This window comes from Acyrthosiphon pisum, chromosome A1, assembly GCF_005508785.2.
Source record: "Acyrthosiphon pisum isolate AL4f chromosome A1, pea_aphid_22Mar2018_4r6ur, whole genome shotgun sequence".
In the NCBI taxonomy this organism is placed as follows: Eukaryota; Metazoa; Arthropoda; class Insecta; order Hemiptera; family Aphididae; genus Acyrthosiphon; species Acyrthosiphon pisum.
The window spans coordinates 117706513-117722828 of NC_042494.1; the positions used below are offsets into that span (position 1 = coordinate 117706513).

Genomic DNA, 16316 nt, shown 5'->3' on the forward strand with positions numbered 1-16316 from the left:
TATACGTCAAAGTAAATATATCTAAATTCTTATTTTTAACGTCAAAAATAAAGCGGATTCTAAGTTATTAGATTGTCATGGCAGCAGGTGGTGATGTATGGAAGATATTCCAAGACTTCTTAAATGTATTGCAAGAAAAGTTTTATTTTCTATAAAAAAAGTATTTTTAATACATATTCCCAAGAGCAAAAAAATTCAAGCTTGAGTTTTTTCGATTCTAAAATTGAACATTTTATACCTATGTTTTCACAAATATATGAAACTATCAAAGGACTAATTTTTAACATATGGTATTTATAAGAAACTGCATTAAAAATATATATAGCTTGTAAACTTCTAATGCATAGAAAATAATAAATTATACACAATATTGAATGTTAGTTAAATATCCATTGGTATTAAATAGATAAAATTATTATATTTATGATAATTTATCTTACGCAGTATAGTTTTGATAATTGTTTATGAATTGAATATGGTTTTATTCAGATGCAATGTTCCCATTTTAAAAACAGTTTTGTTCACTAGCAAACTTTTTAGTTTTTCATACTTTTGAGTTGCATGGTAATTGTAATTTGTTATTCTAAGTGATCGACTTTTAATTTTCGTCAAGCGGTATTCTATTGTCCACTAGCTGTCTGAAAGTTACGGAATTTTAATTGAAAAAAAATATTAATATCAACCGTTCATAAAGTGTCAAATGAAGTTTCTGACAAATACCACGTTGACAAATAGCCCAATAACACTGTCTGTCTTGTTTCCGGAACCAAAAGCGAAGGGAGGACGTTTTATCGAGGTTTCCGAGGGCCTCTCAAAAGTCAAAACTTTTTTTTCTTTCTAGGGCATTTGTTGTTTTTCGGCCTCCGCTTTATAACATTGTGTATAGGCTGTTGTCATTAATCAGGATCATTGCAGATGTCATAATAGGTCCTAAAAAGAGAAGGAGTGAAGATAGAATGAAATCGACAAAAAAGCCACATTCTCTGTTTCCTCAATGGAAGTTAGCCAAGCCGGTGTCCAGAAATAGATATATTAGGACTTTTTCTGTATCCGAAGCGCCTTCACCCAATGTTTTTAGCGACCATGGTAGACAACAACAGGCAGTACACTGCCAAATAATTAATAATGACCATCCTTTGTAATGTTTGCTAAAGATAAGGTTTTCAAGATGATGTATGTACCTACTCGTACATTATACGTCATAATTACATGTGGAACTTAAGTAATATTTTAGCCGTGACCTATAAAATAAAAATAAAAACAAAAACAAATTTATAATGATAACTTAATAAAGTGAAGGTAGTAACTTGTTATGAATTTAAATATTTAATCGTACTTGTAGCTAGGACCAAATATTACCAAAAAAAATATAATACATTTACGTTTTTAAAAATATTTTTCTTTAAATGTTATGGTTTTGAAAATTTGTCATTTAAAAATTAAAATAAAACTGGTTATCGTAATATATAGTGTCTACTACCATCATTATCAAGTCTGATTTATTTCGTGTGTCTAAACATTTAAATTAAGTTTAATTTTCAGTTAGGTTCAGAAAAAGTTATCAATACAATATTACTACTATAGAGTAAAGGTGTAATATTTTACTCGGTATAACATTTGTAATATAAATTTAAAACTATACCCTACCGGAGTTTGAGAATTCAGTATATAAAATATATTATATTTTATATTTGTTCACAATGTCTATATATTATGTATTGTACGTGTCTATAAAATCTTGAGTATTCGTTGCAAAAGAACTAACATTCTCTGAAACAATAAACTTAAATTAGGTAGGTACCCGCTTTTTGTATACTGGTACTTTGAACTGTGTTTTACAATATCTTTACTCTTTAGTTAGTTTTGTTTATATATATAAAAACCTTTCGTTACTTTCAGTACTAAAATTAATAAAATATTGCTTCACTGGAGTTCTTTGAATATTACCTCCGGATGAAAAAGAAAGTCTATTTCCTCAACCAAACTTTGCGCATATTGTTTTGCAAAATTATAGCCAGAACTTTGCTGATACATCACACAATATTTAACATGAAAACTTTTACTTTTTTCATGTTGTTGAATTTTGTTTTATTAAATAGCCTGGTTCAGGGGGTGCATGGTGGTTACTGTACTTAATTGCTATAACTGTTGACCTTTTCCTTTTCAACACTAAAGTTTATCTTTGGATTTTAAAATTTTTCAAAAAAATTACAGTGACATGATATAATTCAATTCCACTAACTATTCAACTATAATTGTCTAATAAATAACTATATATGTTAATATTTTATTTAACCAAATCTTAATCCATAAGAATGTTTCAATATTTCATACAATATAATTTTTATCTTAACTTGTTTAGATACTTAATTTATAACTATAAAATTTAACACAGATATTACAGTATTTTCTCCATAATCCGCGATCAAAATTTCTTTCAGCTTTTCAATTATTTTTATGTACTAGGTACCAAGTACCTTTATATTTATTATTTGATTTATTTTGATTCTGAAGCTCAATGCTATAACTAAAAACAAATTTTGTAACAAATTACGAAAACTTAAAATTGTTTATGATACAATAGTCATTATTAATTGCTAGTACCTACATTTATACTTTTTAAAATAAAATCGGTGGAGGTAGAGCTCTTGCGTGAGCTTTACTGAAATAAAATAATCTAATAATATTATGAACATTAATAGAACCACTTATTTATTTATTATTTTTTTTATTATAATATGTGTCACAAATTATCAGGGGCAGTTCTTGACAAGTCCTAAGAAATAGGGTGTGAAAATATTTTGCATATAAATAATACTCCGTACCCATCTCATTTTTTCCATTGATTGGTACCTACTTGAGAAGTAATTGTATGACCTGCACTTTATAGTTTATACAATTATACATATCTATTATCAATAATGTGAAATAATTATTATTTAAGGCCCCCACCCAAGGGTCTGCCTAATCGTAAAACCACCACATAATATATTATGTAGGTCCCTATATAAATAGTAAATTACGATGATAATTCTGTTTCTTCTTCTACATTTACTTCGCTTTTTGCTACATTTGTATAGCGATTTATGGTAGTACAAATTACAATAATATAGTAATAAAATAATTTATTATCCACTAATATTAAAAATCCAATTACATCTCTGCATAAAATTGAATTATACCTACTTCTTCACATTATTTTATTTTCTAAATCATCTATTAAAAAATATTTCTTACACCCGTGGGATTTGTGAACGAGACAGTTAAACGAATCTCGTCATCTCAAGACTCAAAGTATCTTTATAATATATTTTCAAAAGTTATTTTCGTTTAATATAATTTCTATGTACCTATACATGCACGAAGTCTACAACACCGCAGTATTTTGATTTGTCTGACAATAATCTGTTTCTTTGCCTCCAGCATGTAATCATATGTTCTTCCCATATAATATGTAAGTACCTATGTTTGCTGTCTTGTGCCAAAGAAGTCAGTTTCCGCTTCACAAGTTTGTCATCACTCCATCTATCTATCTATCGTACCTGTTCGCGCGTATCGTTATGCAACCCACTCGATGTGAATTTTTCTTATGGCCGTTTTCAGTCATAGATATTCGTATAATAGTACGTGCAGTATAGTATTACTGCACTTTACTGTTCTACAATACTTGCATTCATCATCATAATAATAATAAAATATTGATTTCTACGGTTAAGTTTCATAACCAGTATCTAACGGTGGTTACAAATGTACATCCATAATTCATTTGTATACGTGGGTGTGGGTGCTGTGGACATATAGACCTACCTATATATGCAGTCACAGTGACTATTATAATATATACATACTTTGGAAAGTACTTGATAAAAACGGATTCTTTCAATGATTATAAACTATTATTTCGACACTCGTCCCCGATATCGCACGTTTCTCGTGCCAGACTTATAGTCTTAAAAGTACTTATAGTTTTTTATTTTTCAAACACTATACCTATTCTCAACTTCTCAAGTACATAAATTACCTGTATGGTAAAGTTCGACAGTAATATTAATAATAATAATGGTTTAAACTTTCGATAGTTTTCTATCCAATTGTTACTTTGTTGTTACTTGCATCTGAGCTTTAGATTGAATGTTGACGAACAAAATATTATCGGCGTTATTAATTTAATTAATCATTTTTGAGAAGCTATTTAACTATTTCAGATTCATTGGTATTATATTTTTAGTAGGTAATATAAACGAGACTCTTCTTTCAACCAATGTCTTGTTTATTATTTTGACAAATATATAGGCTTTGCCAAAAGTAATATTTTACGTCGTTTTTGAGGCACCTAAAGATTACAAATTTAACTTTCTTAAAAAAATGTTGAATAAAAATCCAATAAATTACAACATTTATATGTCATGGGGATTTTGAAATACGAGTAAGTATATATTTATTATTTCATATTTTTTTTTTAAGATTAAACTCCTTAAAATAAATTACTGCTAATATATATTATTAAATACACCTAATATCTTAGTGTCTTATTTTGTTAACAGGCAAAAACTTACCTTTATTAAAATAAAAAAATAATAATAATCGGGTTGGTAGCTTAGTTTTAGTTAGAAAACAAAATGTTAATATTATATTTTACAAACTACATACATAACATTTTATATTATGGAAATATATGACAGTAATAAATAATAATAGATGATAATAATAATAATAATAATAATAATGGTCTTAGGTAATAGGAATAACAACATTAAGCGTAATATTGATATTATAACATTATGTTATAGTAGGTACCTCCCAGACAGCATTTTGTAATGATAATATTATATTAGTATTATAATAACGTTATATTACTAATATTCGTTATTATAATGTTATAATAATATTATTAAACAAAAAATATTATATTATATTATTATATAATTAATATACTGTGTAATATGTTGTATTATGTCATCAAATTCAGTTGAACTAAGATAAATATGATCATTAATCGTAGTACAATGTCTTAAAATAGGTATTTAACTTAAAACTATTCTCGATATCATACGTACCTACTTAGGTTTTATCCGTCGTTAACACAAAGTAATATTAACATATCGAAACTTTCGTTCATTTCAGTAGGTAGGTAGTTTAGCAGTTACTAGAAATGTGTATTAAAAAATTAATCTAAAGTTTGTATTCGAGAAAACGAAATATTATAACCATGTGAATTGCTTAAATGGTGATTTCCCTTTTTACTGTAGGCATGGGTTGTACAATTATCTGACAAAAATCACAAATCATATCCAACACCAGTAAACTTTCTTACTAGATTTTACACGCACGACGTCGCCTAGATTTTTCTTTATTTATGCACATTTGAAATTTATCGGGCCTGTACGGGTCTTTCGACTCTTCTATTATTATCATTATATCGAATCGCGTTTGCTTGGCTGTCACTACGGAATTCAATTACATGGAAGATTTAATATACCGAGCAATTAGCCTAAGACATTATTGACGTCTGTATGGTCTAGAAAATACGTAGGTACAGACCCGCGCGGATTTTGCTTCCGATTGCTTGTTATTGTACCTGCAGGTCACTCTGTTTCATTCCATCTGGCTACTCCTATAATAATATAATATATGTATAGGCAGTACACCTACATTTACACGCGTGCGCGCACACACTCTTACAATCACGCTTTTTCAGTATACAATAATATATAATGTGGTATGATAATAATTCCAGAGGCTTTTTAGATCCGATCTGAAATCCTTCCTCTGCGTTTCAATTTAATTAGTTAATTGACCATGATTTCGTGGTATTTTAATCCGCCTCTGACTAATAGTGGTCATACGTATTATACCTGTAGGCCATACGTGTCGTAACTGTCCAGTATATGGCAGTATACCGCCGTCGTCCGCCCATGATTTACACACGTATGGTTCCGGATTACCGGCGATACACACACGTCAGACAGCATTTTGAGTAGGTGATAATACATAATTACTGATTTTGCATTTTTAATTTTCATTATACACATTTTACAATCCAGTCATTATTTCGATGAACGATTATTAGTGTAATAGGTACTTACTCACTTAATGTGCGAGTGTTAACGGATGTCGGGTTCGTTCACAAAGTAGATAGGTAGGTATCTACGTTTTTTTAAGTGATATAGCACTATATAGTATTGACATGTAAAATCGATACGAGTTTCATTAATTATATGTGTGCATTACAATAAATTTACATGTACCAGATTATGTTTGTTTAAGCTTAATTTTTTCGTTCTGATTTGTTTGATACTTTCTTGAGTGGGATATTGGTGATGATAATATTTAAAGCATAAAGATAAAATATAAATTTATAATGCACATAATACGCTTAATGTACCGGACTATTCGAGTCGACCACAGCGTAGTGTACCTACATTATATAATCTTTACCATTCATAATAATTAATTAAGAAAATCTCGGAGAGTAACATTATAATATATTCTTTGACGACTGGTATTAAAAAAATATTTGTTGGATGTTTGTAGTGTTCTTCATGTTTTATTTATATGAGCATACTTGTCTATGGTTATACGTATACCTAAGTAATAGCCAATAGGTGTAATAATAATATAACGCGAGGCCAATCCAATATATATAAGTGCCGAACATTTTAAAGTTTTATAGCGGTTATTTTGCTACATATTATAAACGATTATATTTTATTAATAGTTTTTTGATCGTGAATAAAATCGAAATATTCCTTTAAGATGATAAATTAATTTTCAATGTTATAACTTTTCGTACTAGCTGGTAATTATAATAGTATAGTATATTCCTTCTTATTCTTGTATGAATATGGTGGTATATTGTGAATTACCGGAACTCTTTAAACCTTAACCCTCACAGTTTCATTCACTAACCGACCCTAAATATCATGTCTATATATAGAGAGTATATTAATATGTGACAAACTCTTGACTTTTTTTCATCATCTTTCATCTGTCGTCATTCTTCATAAATGTTTCATTCCTTTGAGTATTATCCGAATGTTTAAATTTTAGTATACATCCGCTTGTTATATCAATATTAAAAAATATTTATGGTCAGTAATAAACAAATTGTCTCATAAAAATAATGCGTTACCTACAGAAAATTGTTGATGGTAATGATGGTATAAAATGTATTTTTGATATTACAAGTTTTGCAAATATCCAAGAATAAAATATAAAGCTAAGATAAAAAAAGCTTCCATGTATAAGTACCTAGGTTAAGTAATGCTTAAGAATATTCTATATGTAAATAAGTTGTCACGCGTCGACAGTTAAAAACTAGAAAAAAACCATAAATGTTAAACTGGGTTGGTTTTTCGTGCAGTAATTTAAAATTTAATTAACATGGTTAATTTTTAGGGAATTTAACACTGTACACTTCTTACTGTTTAATATGATCATAATAATTATGAATTTTATTGTGATACAATATTTAATGAACATGCTAAAAAATATCTAGAGATGCATTATGCATACCTACTTCAAAACACCTAATAAGTAAAAGTATGGTTAAAACAATGAATAATTATGTGTTCAATTAATTAAAAAAAAAATTCTTTTATACTTTTATTACTTTAATTTGAAATAGTTTCTCTCTAATAATAATTAATACTAAAACATTTAATTACAACAAATTCGAATAGACTGATGCCTACATATAATATTGTTTTTCTGCAAGCCTCTGGATCAAAGATGAACATTTTTTTTTTAAATATGCGTGAGTGATTATTTAAGTTCTACGTAAAAGTAAAACTCAACAAAAATTGTTGGAAGTTTCTTTATAATAGTTATACCGCCAGGAGGTGTAACAAACCATAAACGTGAGTAGAAAATTAACGAGCAAACGAAGGTGAATTTGTCAAGAAGTCGGAACTTTATAAAATGTGAATTCACAATTATTACTTAACCATAAAAGCAACTTCATACAATTAAAACAATTGACCGTTTAAGGGTAGAGATTATTAAGACTTGAGTTTATAATATATTACTAACATAAATCAGTTCTTAAATAAAAATAATTTAAATTGTATTACTTCCAAATGATTTAAATATAGGTATCTACCTACTCATAATAGTCATAACTCATTATATTACCAAATTCTGCTACATCCATCAATCATAATAAATAATAATAGATATAATATATTAATTAGTAATAAATATATACCTACAAGCAAGTAAAAATATTATAAACGATGCGTTGTCGATACAATCGGATTTAAACACTTGTTGAAAATAAAGTTAATACTAAAATGTACATTATAAAAATATAGACACTATATCATTAGATACATATAAAACATAATGTCGTGTTATTAAACATATTGGAGTAATTATAATGATCTGTATATTTTCAGAGTAAATAATTAATATTATCAAGTACATACCTACAAATTGTTTAAAATCTTTTTGGATTTTGTGCTCTTATTTTTGGAATCATTGAGATTCGGATTTTTAGTATATTTGTCAAGTTTAAAATATGTAGAATAGTATATAAACTTATATAGAAGCAAATGTACTTTTTTAGGTACGTACCTACCTCGCATGTAGGTACCTACTATGCTTAGTGTAAGTCCTATACATGGTTACACTATGCATTCATAATGATGATGGTATCTCTACAAAATATGAATAATGTAAAATGGATGTAATAATAATAATATTTTGTTTTTATTGCAGCTTGTAACTGCAACGAACATGCAAAACGATGCCGGTTCGACATGGAGCTATACAAACTGTCGGGTCGGGTGAGCGGTGGCGTGTGCCTTAAGTGTAGACACTTCACGGCTGGCAGATACTGTCATTACTGCAAGGAGGGATACTACAGGGATCCTACTAAGCCCATAACACATCGAAAGGCTTGTAAAGGTAGGTAATTATTTTTTCTCTATTTTAGATGTAACGAACAGTAATAACATCAGTTATAATAATAGTAGTTAACAAGCAAATGAAACCACGATTCATATTATAAGTAAAAGAGCAACTCATTTAACAGCTTTCGTATAATTTTTAATACTATATTCACGTTCATGAATAGTTTTATTTAATTAGTATATACCTTGAAAAACTTCAAAACGCATAATATATAAGTGCCATATTGCCATGCATGCGCGTCCGTCTAGAGCTATAAAAAAAAATATATATTCCTAAAATATTCCTGATATTATACCTATAGTGGGCTTATACATAATTTCATTATAATTCCCTCGATTGGCTGTATAAAAACATTTTTTTTTTTTTTTTTGATAATTCAAAGAAAACTTGTGTTATAAAATTCTTTACAAATGTTCTACTTATGATCGTTTTTTAATTTAAAACCATGTTTTTTGTTGTGTTTCTTTTATTTATTATTTTTTTAATATAATATATACGAGTGTCAACGTGATGATATTTCGTTATAGAGTAAGGTTGGTTGTTCGTATGTGAAATGTGCTATTTCGGGTCAGCAGAATGGTTTATTTATGCAGACATCCCTTTGTGATAAAAAAAAATGTAATATAATATTAATAATAAAGAAAAGAAAATTGAAAAATCGTGAGGATTTAAAGATACCGGGCATATAATATGCTGATGGTATGGTGAGATCCTCGCTTATGATTCACGAACACGGGTGAAGTGCTATCAATAAACCGGCTATATGTTGTTCGGGAAAAAAACGACTGGGGGGTTACATTATTGCCCAAACGTGACTTATAGTGTGAGATTAAGAGACTAACATCTAACGATGATATTAGGGGATCAAAGTAATCGAATGACACGAGAAAACAGGCAATAAACCAGACAATTAAAATAGTGTTTTGCATACGAATTAAAACATTTTACAAAGTATTAAATCAAATCGATATATTATTCATATCATGCACGTAATATTTTTATTTCTTGAAAGTGATTTGTCTTCTCTAGTATATCATTTATCATTATTAAAATCTACTTAAAAACAATTGTCAAATCAAATTTGGCAATATTATACTGTATAATACTGTAGATATTTAAAGTAAAAAAAAATTATTTTGATAATTCAGATGTTGTCCATTATGTTGATACAAATTAGTGCTTTATACATTTTGTGATTCAATTATTCAAAGCACACTACGGACTGTGTTCACAGATTCACGTATATGTACCTAACATAAATTATAAGAAATAATCCTATTTATTTAAATGGGAATTAAACATTCAATATTTTAAAAGGTGGTCTTGGAAGTTGGAACGTGTTTTTAACATTTTAATTTAAACACATACTGAAGAGATATAATTTACTCGATCACTATGTATTAATAAAACGATAAATATAAGTGTAGACATCGTAATTAGCATATAAATCTACAGACGTAAATTATTCTATTACACTTTATACGCCTTTTGAAATATTTTTTTTGCAATTGAGAAAGTACAATAATTTAAACACACAATTTTTATCCTATTTTCCTATTTCTTAAGGATTTTTTTAAATATTGTTATTACATTTTTTAAGCTCATATATTCAACAAAGTTATAAAAAAATATTCCAATATTTGTTTTTTTTTAATAGATGATATTTTGCAAATTTTAGTTTATTTAATGATTAATCTCCTTGTGTTTTAACAAAATAAGAATAAAAACGAATTTTTCAAACATATATGTATTCATATATTATCTATATTGTATGTACATCATTTATGTATAACATAAACAATTTTATAACTTAAATATATCGGTAGGCTTTGTTATACATAATACCTAAGTTTAAACATTGAAAGCTTAATGGTAGGAGACTTCTTAAAGTTTGATTATTAATAATGTATTCACGGAACCCCTTAACCTTTGCCATTTTGAGCCTCTGAGGTGAGTCCTTCCGTAATTATACACGGATTATTTGATTAAAATTTAAATGAAGACCTACGAGATGATAATTAATTTTGGCTTTTGATATATTCCCCTCTTAATCAAATTCAGTAAAAGGTTATATTATATCTCACAATTCTATAGCAGCTGCTAAACTGCAAATTTTAAACTTTATTATATTGTGCTATTTGTATGGTTATAATTATTTACATTAGGAGTTATATCATACATCTATATTTTGTTCTTAAATTTTAATGATGCCTTAAAGAATATTTTCATGCTTCATATTATTTATCTTTTCTATTACCTCATATATAGTATTTAGATAGGTACTATTATTAACGCGATCATTTCGTGTTATACGTTTTAAATCAGTTAACTAAAATACATAATTAATATTTTGTGTGGTCAAGTCTATATTTATAAAATATTAAGATTTTTAAGATTATAATGAACACATTTTATACATTTTATAAAATATAACAAGGCCTATCCAAATCTTTAAAAACTCGTTTTATCTTCAAACGGATAAACAAGTTTTAAATCTTACGCAAACTCATACCTATATAGGTATGTTTTATATATTCATAAATCTTAACACTTATTAACCCGATTATACATTATATTATTTTAAATATTTTTCTATATAATACGCCAGTATGATATAATATATTACGCAGTACACAACATAAAATATTAAATTAAAATCATTTATTTTTCAATTGACTAAAATATTATTATACCTAATGTTATATATTATTGTAAAAGATAAAAAAAATCTGGTTTAATATTCAGTAATAACTAATATATTATTGTTTTCAATTTTAAAATCAATCGATAAAAGATATAATACGACTAGATTCTGCTCCTTGGATTATCATCCTCTCAGCTAAACATTTACTTTTCATGCAAACACGGAAATACGGTTTTACTTCGGAAGTTAAGACAAAACGGATATTGCATAGCATAAAACAAACGAATTGTCAATCGCCGTGTCTTTTTAGCGAAAAACAAACTTATTTCTGTAGCCTTTGGGGATTCGTTCATAGCTCGTAAAATCCTTTCGGCGCATACGATCGCACAGTTTTTAGAATCCGAAGCGATTTATTTCAACCGGATACATCTGACTGGGCCGGGAATGAGACCAAACTGGACGATATTTACCTCAGCCCGGGGCAAAGGTTAGACAAATTGATCCGTTTCCAGTAAAAACGGATTACACCCCTACACTCTCACCGCTCCTATCCATGCACCCCGTGTGTCCTGCATGAACGGGCTTCTTTATCTCGGGGGGCTCGGCCATTGGACGAGTCAAAGTTGTCTACCTCCCGTCCTAACTCAACACACAGGGTGCGTGTGATGTATACAATCGTTATACTATTGATGTGAGGAGGGCTAGCGACTCTGATGGATGTGTGTAAAAAGGCCCCCGTGACTAATGGACTTCTGCGTGGAAACAACCATAATGCTAGGTGCTTAAAAATGGAAAGGGATATGTTTCTCGCTGCCCTCTCACTTGTTTTTTTTTCGAGTGGTTCTCTTGTCTACGAGCCCCGGTAAACCTATGTTATATAAATAATTTAAGTGTACCAAAGTCTTAAGTATCCAAAGATTTTTTTTTTAAATAAAAATAAATTATAATAGGGGTCTAGTTTCAATGCTGTAAGTATTAATTTAATACTTTGTAATATTATTATAAATTATAATAGCAAATTTGGATTTTTATAGCTGAGTTTAGCTCATCGAATATTGTAATGTAAGTAATTGAACAAAATACTTTACTTACTCGTAAGCAAAAATATTTTAAACACTGCCTATATTTCAAATTAATTGGTTAACTTATTAACTAAGAACAATAGCGATATTAGTAACTAGTAACTACCAACAATAAATTATTAGGTACCTATGTAAATTATTATTTTAGAGTTTCGCTTGTGTTTTCATAGGCAACTTGATTTATAGTTTAAGATACTCTTTATGTTTGTTTTGTTTAGTTTGACGTTTTGACTGTAATGATTCCATGACTATCTTCAAAGTTATGTTTACTTAGACTAGCGTTAGTGAACTATATTAATAATTAAATTGAAAACTTTTATACAGCTTTTAAAGTTATTTGTATAAAATTTCTAAAAATATATTGTAAAATTAATTTAATTTCTATTCTTTCGGTTATAATATTCTGCAATATATTTAATATAAGTATTTAGTATATAATATACAAAATTAATTTGCACTATCGAAGATAACATTAAAATGTAAATTCCTTATAAAAACGTATGTTATTAATCAACAACAATAATTCAACACTATTTGTATTACGATTTACAAATATTCTATGAGAGAAATATTCTCTGTTCATCTATTTACCACCATCATGGTCAAACTGTAATTGGCATAAATACATAATATGTATAATATACAAAAACATATTACAAAATTTGTAATATGTTTTTTTATAAAAGTATTGTATTTAATACATTACTTTTATAACAGAAATTTCATATTCTTATAACGTAGGTACTTGAGTCAAACGGTTTTTCAATAAAAAGCATGCGTATGCGTTGTGATTTAAAGCGAGCGTACTAATATGCAGAATATTTTTTTTATTTCCAATGCGACAATGCAAGCGCTCGCGACCGCGTTCACGCGTGTGTGTGTCTATGTATGCTATACCTATTATATACCTATATGGCTGTATAAAACACTGTTTTAATCGCGTTATGATTATAATGTTTTATTATTATTATATATAGTGTATACATATAGGTACTTTGCTGTTGTTGTACAAACGATCTGCCAGCAGTCATACTTGATTTTAAATATTTTACTTCTTATTATTACAAACGTTGACTGCGCCTAGGGCACGTCGCGTCGGCGTTATTATATACTATAGGGTAAACGTTACTGTTTTATTATTTTTACAATTTTTTTTTTGGCAGACACGCTCTCCGTGCAAAGATTATATGGTAATTCAGCAAATCATATCCTCCGGTCGAATAATTTGTGATTGACGGTTGAAAAAAAATATAAGTAGATATACAAAATATAAGGTTTGATATAACATAAAAACAGTGAGCAACTCTAACAGACATTATTATTCAACGCGTTAGAGACCTTCCTATGTAATAAATGCGTACATCAATATCGAGTTCACCCTGTACCATGCGGTCGAGTCTGTATTTTTATTTTTTATTTTATACCTCAGTGTGGGCAACACAAAGGCACCGCCGCCGCCGCTGCTTCGCTCGTATAATGTACCTAACATAATATTATATTATATTATAATATTACGTACACAATTATATGTTTAACGTGTGTGTACGCCAAAACTGATAACACCTACGATTTAGCCTGCAGGAACAGTAGTTTTAACGTACGATATTCCCTCTTGTATTCGCGGCTGCTGACCAAAACCCGTTTTATCTGGAGCAATAATTATAGTCACTACGTTAACATCGTCATTAGCAATAAACCACTGGTCATTATTATTTTTCTTTGCTTTCCATATACGTGATATGGGTTTTTCAAAAAACTCAATTCATATCCATATACATGTATAAGTGCATATGTATGTACACGTTCTATTGTTGCGGGCTTGACTAATTAAACACATGGGACAAAAGATAGGTGCGCACAAGTGGATACCACAACGTTAATATTATCCAAAAGGCTATTTGACCGTAAAAAGAGAAAAAATAAAACGGGTAGTATAAAATAAATAGTATTTTTCTTTATGCCGAAACAAGAGATTTGCCGTCATTGACCATTGTTAATGTATTATGGGTTTCACTGTTAACAAAAATTATTAGGTACCTACACGAAAACCATAGTTTAGAACTCAACATTTCTGATAACATTTGCTCTTATCAGATTATTATGTTTGAACAAATCTGTAAAACGTAATTTGCCTTGCAAACAAAAATAATATTTGTTTTATTTTATATTTTTGCATATAGGAGTGCCTCCAATATGGCGAGGCTACTCCTCAAATTAATTTTACCCTGTCATAAATATATATTTGTTTTCAAAAATTCATATCACAAGTATATTTACATTTGTATTTTTTCCAAAATAAAAATAATATTTTTGAAAATGCATAAAGATAGAAAACTCTTTGAAATGTTCACAATACGCTGTACTTGTATATACTATTCAGTATACACTATACATAATTTATTAGTCTACTTATTAGACAAAATTATAATACAAATAATACCATATCATATCTTAAATAATTAATAAAACAACCTGTACCTGTTAGTGAGTTTATTATTAATATTATATTCTATAATAAAAATGTAGGTATGCAGTATAATATTGATATCTCATTACTTAAGCTTTGATAATATTTTAAATGTAATCAGTGTATCCTACACTCTGCAGGGTAGTGGTTAAGAATTGGATTTTCATCATCGTTGTCATGAATCTTTTAGCAAATCATTAAAAATAAGGAGCGAAAACAAGAATAATTGTTCTTGAAGCCCTCGGGCCAAAACCACGAGGGAACGAATCAGGCATTGACACTTGTATTTATCATAGTTGACTGCTTCTGAAGATATTGGGGGGAAATAAGAGTTAAAAATCGCATCAGTTTCCCAACTATGAACAGCGAACAGTGAACACCCTCCAAACCCAATTTCAACTTATTTGGTTTTCCAAGTATTCAGGAAATGTACTTTGCACATGGTTCCGAGTGAAAAATGATACAACAATGATGGATCACGAGACGTGTGAACTCGAATGTCTGAAGGTGAAAATGACATGGCACTTAAATCTAAATGGGTTTTTGTACTCACAGCAGAAAATGGCTTTTAAAATTGGTAAAACAGGAACATAAGATATTAAATTTAAGTTGAATTTCTATAAACAAAATTACTATGTGTGTTGCGTACGTATATAAAATTCAACGTAATCATTTTTTGTTATTTAAACTTTTAAAATAATGTAGCGATATTGTAGTATTTATTTTATATGAATATACATGTATGGGTAAAAAAACGATATATTTATCAAATCTCAAATCTCAATATCCCTCAATAATTAAAAGAATATGATAAGGTGGCAATATAACTGATGAATCTAAATTACTATCAATAACAACAATATAAAAATATCATACATACCGTTAGCTAGCTAGGTGACTAGATAAATTATTATCCTATTTATTTCCTTTAAAATAAGATGGTTGGTAATAGATAACTTCATCAGCGTTTTTAATATAGTAAAATGTATATTTACAAAATATGTTTAAGCTTAAATATTTTAATCATAAAATCAAAATAAATTATAGTCAAACAAATATTCCACAAAAAGCTTTCTATATTTAATTTATATCTTAATTAATAAAAATATATTCATCTGAAATTCATCATAAGTCATGATTATGGTAGATGTATCATTAATCTTTTAAAGCAATTGTATATAAAGATAATTGAATTAAAGATAACGTCTTA

The 16316-nt window shown here is 28.3% G+C and overlaps 1 protein-coding gene across 1 annotated transcript in view; it reads left to right on the forward strand.

Moving 5' to 3' along the window:
- Positions 1-16316, forward strand: part of LOC100569347 (netrin-B) — a 52349-nt gene that overhangs the window by 33234 nt on the left and 2799 nt on the right. The window contains exons 2-3 of the mRNA XM_008184779.2: positions 8719-8907; positions 11140-11143. Coding sequence (XP_008183001.1) covers positions 8719-8907; positions 11140-11143 — 193 coding nt within the window. The remainder of the gene's footprint in view (positions 1-8718; positions 8908-11139; positions 11144-16316) is intronic.